Source organism: Channa argus, chromosome 1, assembly GCF_033026475.1.
Source record: "Channa argus isolate prfri chromosome 1, Channa argus male v1.0, whole genome shotgun sequence".
NCBI lineage: Eukaryota > Metazoa > Chordata > Actinopteri > Anabantiformes > Channidae > Channa > Channa argus.
Genome location: NC_090197.1, coordinates 8,316,795 through 8,321,968, shown reverse-complemented (window position 1 = coordinate 8,321,968; position 5,174 = coordinate 8,316,795). Strand labels below are relative to the sequence as shown.

General features: G+C 34.0%; 1 protein-coding gene across 1 annotated transcript; it reads right to left on the bottom strand.

Moving 5' to 3' along the window:
* Positions 1–975: 975 nt before the first annotated feature.
* Positions 976–4,891, bottom strand: LOC137102586 (C-type lectin domain family 4 member F-like). The gene is made up of 9 exons (XM_067482244.1): positions 4,673–4,891; positions 4,468–4,569; positions 4,164–4,241; positions 2,653–2,766; positions 2,255–2,416; positions 1,976–2,047; positions 1,552–1,703; positions 1,318–1,442; positions 976–1,226 (listed from the first exon to the last, which is right to left on the bottom strand). Exons 2-9 carry the CDS (start codon positions 4,529–4,531, stop codon positions 1,019–1,021), a joined length of 975 nt encoding a protein of 324 aa, XP_067338345.1. The 5' UTR covers positions 4,532–4,569; positions 4,673–4,891; the 3' UTR covers positions 976–1,018.
* Between the last annotated feature and the right edge of the window lie 283 nt (positions 4,892–5,174).

The window sequence follows — 5,174 nt, the reverse complement described above, 5'->3', positions numbered from 1 at the left end:
ATTTTGTCATTGCTTGTTGTGTTCTGCTTTATGTGTCCACCCCGTCGTGTGCTTGTCCATCCTGTCATCTTGGTATTTTCAAATAATATTTAAAATAATAATTCAAACATACCTATATAATACAGTGTGTTCAATAGCTAGGTGTGGGGCAATAACATGTAAACAAAAAATTGTGTCCAAATATAATTTTTTTCTCCAAATAAGAAAAAAATACATGTGCAAATTATATGAGTTTCTTTAAAAACACATGTTTTACGTAAAATCTTTTATGTATTTATAATTTAAAAGCAAACAAATAACCCTGGACATTATACCTTTCAGAAAGTATCATTTACTGCTTAATATTGCAATGAAAATGTATTTAACAGTAATATATACAGTATGTCCATGATAGGGTGGACATATCCTATGGTTTATGCTCTGAAAAATGACCCATAATTATCTAAAAAAAATGCTCAGATAATATATTTCTTATATACTTGAGTGTCTACTATTTATGACATGACAGAAAGTGAATGGTAAATTAAAATCAAAATATGTGAGTATTGTGAGGGTTGAAAGACACTTTCTGATGATATTGACTCTCAAATGTTTTCAGGAAACATTTTCATAGTGAAATTGCTGATAACTAGATAATAAATAGACAAACATAGTTTATTAATAACTTTTAAAACATTGGTCATTAACTCCAGTCCTCTAGAGCCCTGTCCTGCTGGTTTTCCAACCATCCCTGTCCCACCAGCTTCTCACTGACGTCTCAGAAAACATATTTGTGCTGTAAATCTGTGAGAAAGTGAGAAACACTCAGAGAAACTTTCCCCTGTACATTCAGACTCTGCACAAACATCAGACACAAAATGATTCAAAGCAAAGTATTTTTATTTGTGACTGTGGATCTTTAAATGTTTGCAACATCTCACATTGTTGGTGACATTAGTTTTCTAGAAACAGCATTGCTCCATGTTCTGCATCCTGTACTGAGATTGTTAATGGAGCTGATGACTAAAGCTTCACTGTATTACAAACTACAATTACAAACATAACGTCCAGTTTGTGCTGCTTTCTCACATATACTTTTGTGAGGGTTGTTGCAGGACCGATCAAACCAACACTTCAGGTCAACAGCTCCTCCTTTCTCCCCCATCCTCACACAGTCCTCTCCATCAGGATTTACCTCATTGTTTCCTTTCCAGTTGTCTGGCTCTTTTCCGCTCCAAAAAGTCAAACTAAAAGATGTGAAACACAAAGATCAGGGTCATTAAAACTGGTAAAACTGAGATTAAAAATAAAAGAAACAAGTTTTCACAACAGTTAAACCTTGTGTTCAGTTCTGATCCGTCCACCCACAACCATCTGCCTTCTTCCTCTGAGTCTGTCAGTCCGATCCAGAACTTGTCCTCAGCTTCATTCATTTTGTTTCTCAAACGTTTCACCAGGAATGACTGAACAATCAGAGGTGGTGAAAATGACTCTGTGACTTTTCTGTGCTGAGATAATAAAACTTATGTGATCAAATATGTGAGAACATGAAGCTGCTGCAGTGTTTTATACCTGCTCCTCTCTGCTGTCGATCTTAACCAGATCTCCTCCATGATGGACACATTCTTCTCTGCTCTGCTTCCAGGATGAACGATTGTTGGAGAAATAATAACACTTTCCTCCATGTAGCTCCCAGCCTTCTTCACACTTCTGACATGGTTCATCTGTAAAAGTTTACAGCAAAGACATCAGTCAGGTGACACAATCACTCTTTATGTTTGATTCACATAGAGAGAGAGTTTGAGTTTTAACTGAGACAATCAGAGAAAGTGAAGTTTTCTCTTTTACAGATGCAGTTTTACTATCTCACAACTCCAGTTACTGCAGTATACAGTCTGAACTAGTGCAACATAAATACATCACTGACTGACTCACTGTGTCTGTTATTTATTACTGTTTATTAAATATCGCTGAAAAAGACAAATCCATAACTTACTAGTTTTAAGTTCAGTAGGTTCTGGGCACATAGGCTGCAGACCGGTGCATTGATTAAATTCAGAAAGACGTTCTGTTATGAAAGAAGATAAATGACTAAATAAAATTAAATCTTTTTATCAGAATCATCACTTTTTTATGAACAGAAAAAAACAGTTGTTTGCACTTTTTTCAAATGAGCAGAAAACAAACAAAGGTTAAAAAAATGCATTAATGTTGGTCATTTGTTGGAAATAAAGATGAAAGATTGTTGTACAGATTCAAACCCTGACAGTCTTACCTGTGAGATTTTTCTTCATGGCTTCGTTTTCAGTTTTCAATGTTTGAAGAGTTTTCATCACTGTTTCATTGTTTTCTTTCATTGTTTGAAGAGTTTTCATCATTGGTTCATTCTCATTTTTCATTGTTTGAAGAGTTTTCTTGGTTTGGAAATGATCAAAACCTGATTAACAGCAAAGAAACCACATAGATCACAGCATCTTGTATCAGATCCCCCAAGTATCTTTACTGCAAAGTAAAGTACACAAGTGGACTGACAGTTCCAAAATGTCTGGAAGTGACATTGTATGAACTGAACTAGGTTTCATTCCAGAACAACACAAATAAAAACAAGAATTACTTTGGTTTTGTTTGTTAAATGTCTCTTAAAGTCAATTTAAATGTATTGACACAACTCACAGACAACGCAGAGACCAATGACAGCAGCTGTGAGGAGAACACTGAGGACCAGCAGGGGCACTCTGTCTGATGTGACCTTTGACCTTTTGTTTGACTCCACTTGTTGGGAAGCTGCTGAAAAGGTCAAAAAGAAAAAATAATAATACAATAATAAAGATTTAATAACGTGTCCTCCCCTTGTGTTTTGACACTAAACACGTTCACTTGCAGAAACCACAGTGTATTAATATTGTGACAGATTTTTAATTTCTACAATAAACATTTCAAAATGTTAAATTTGTTCTTCTCTCCAAATAAAAACAAATGACAATGTCCCTGCTGCACATGTTGCCTCCTCTTGTTATTGTAGCAGCCATCTTTACCATCTGTTTTACTTTAGAAGTTAAATTAAACTTAAACATCTTTTAAAAACTGAATCCTGCTGGCATTTTTTTTTCTTTGTTCTTGTTTTATGTCTTTTTTATTCTATTTATTATTATAGAAATTGTTGTGCAATACAGATGCAGTTTATTTCCCCTGTAGACTAAATAGTGAATATGGGGACAAATATACAATGAAGTTCATCTAGTACATTTGACCTTTTCCCCAATTTGATTTTTTTATTGCTACTAGCTAAATTACACTTCTGAATTTAAAAGTGTTTGTAAATTTATAGAAGTAAATTAATAGAAATTGTGTTTTTGAAGTTCTTCTCTCTTTGAGTTTGTACATGAGTGACACAGTGGATTTCTGCAAAAACATGACACCTGTATTTAATCCACAATATATTTTTATGTTCATGTCATCAACATTATCAAGTTCATGTGTGTTTACTTTTTATTACCAAAAATAAACAAATAATTTAAAAAAAAAATTATTAATGAGTTATTTATGAGTAACATAATAATAATAATAATAATAATAATAATGGGTTAGGTTAAAGTTGTACTTTTGAAGCTAAAGCACAGTTAGAGCATGTAATTAGTCCTTTAACTTGTTACAGTGGCAGGACACAGTTTGTTTTACCAACAGAGCAACGGAAGCTGTTTCTATTGTCACTGATCAACTTTAACTTCAGCTTATTTATTTATTTATACATAATCCGTTTTTAGCTCGAAGGTGAAACCAAACAGGTTTGAAAGTTTGTGTAGCAGTTGATTAAATATATATGTACCCTAAGTTCTCTTCATGGTCACTTCCTCATTTGTTTTACTCAGCACTAACTTCTTCTCTTCACTTCACTTCACACTAAACTTGACAGCTGACTGGTTCTTTCATTTTTTTCCATGAAAACATTTGTTAAAAACAGAGAATATTGACAGAGATAGAAAGAGAATGTTCATTTACATTAGTTTTACATTGTTCAGGTGAGAAATACTGAACTCAACCTTGCAGTATATAGTAAACTGTATTATAGTATTAGGATGTAATATTTCCAGCAACGGCAGGAAATATTTACTATTGTAACAAGGTGCTGTGATCTTGTTACTTTATCTCACGATGACTGTTTATTAATACAGTTTATTACCCACCAGGCTGCTCTGCAGGTGGCTCAGTTTTCAACATCTTGATTTCAGAGTAAGTCGTTTCCTCCGATGAAGAAGTGGCCTCTGCAACACAAAAGCAAACAGCTTTTAAATGCATTGCAGATGTTTCAGATTTGCTTAAAACTCTGTCAAACAAATGAAGCATCTCTTTAAGTTACTTTTATGTGTGTTTTATGTTACAATGAACATAAGACTAGTTGTTATCTCTGTAAATACCTTTGTTCATTCAGTTTATATCTTTATTTGCTTTCTATACATCATTAAGATACATAAGGAATTTAACACTCACCTTTGCCATTTCCCCTTGCTCTCGTGAACCTGACATCAGAATATAAAACTTCGGGTTCAGACATTTTCCTTCTGTGTGACCATCAGTGTGGTTTATGAAGAACTGAAACATGTTTCACAGAGTAGAGTTAAAATACATCTTTAGTCTGAGGAAGGAAGAAAACGAGAGCTTTGTTCCTAATAATATCTCCTTTTTTCTTACTCACCAAGGTTTCTGAATAAATTTTTCACTTCCTCTGTTTACAAAAATCATGCTATCTTACATCTATCGGAGATAATAGAAGAAGTGAACTGTAAAAATAGTTGAGGGTTGGGTTTGCAGTTTTTCTTCTCTATATTTAAACAAAAAAACTCCCTCCTCCGCTGATCCAGAGACTAACAGTCTGCAGAGGAAGCTTTTGGTAAAAGAAAAACTAAAATGAGACTAAAATGAGCAGTAGACAAATTCTACTGTGGGTCAGCAGAGCAGAGACACAGTCCCCTCCCCCATCTACACCTTTAGGGTCAAAAGGATCAGGGTATGATTATATCTCCTCCCCTATACCATAAAGTATAGAACCACCCACCACCACCTCCACAGCTTCAACCTTCACTGTTTTCAGACTCATAGTGTTTGGCACAGAAAAAAACACTGTGTACATATCGATTTGCTCACTATTAATAATTTATTATAATATCAACAAACTTCTATTTACTACACTTGAACTT

Bases quoted from the DNA above. Each gene is read 5' to 3' on its own strand.
- LOC137102586 (XM_067482244.1), bottom strand. From the start codon at position 4,531: ATGTCTGAACCCGAAGTTTTATATTCTGATGTCAGGTTCACGAGAGCA. The intron at 2,767-4,163 runs GTGGGTAATAAA...TGACCTTTTCAG, and splicing joins GCCACCTGCAGAGCAGCCTG to CAGCTTCCCAACAAGTGGAG. The intron at 1,227-1,317 runs GTTTAACTGTTG...CACATCTTTTAG, and splicing joins GGATCAGAACTGAACACAAG to TTTGACTTTTTGGAGCGGAA.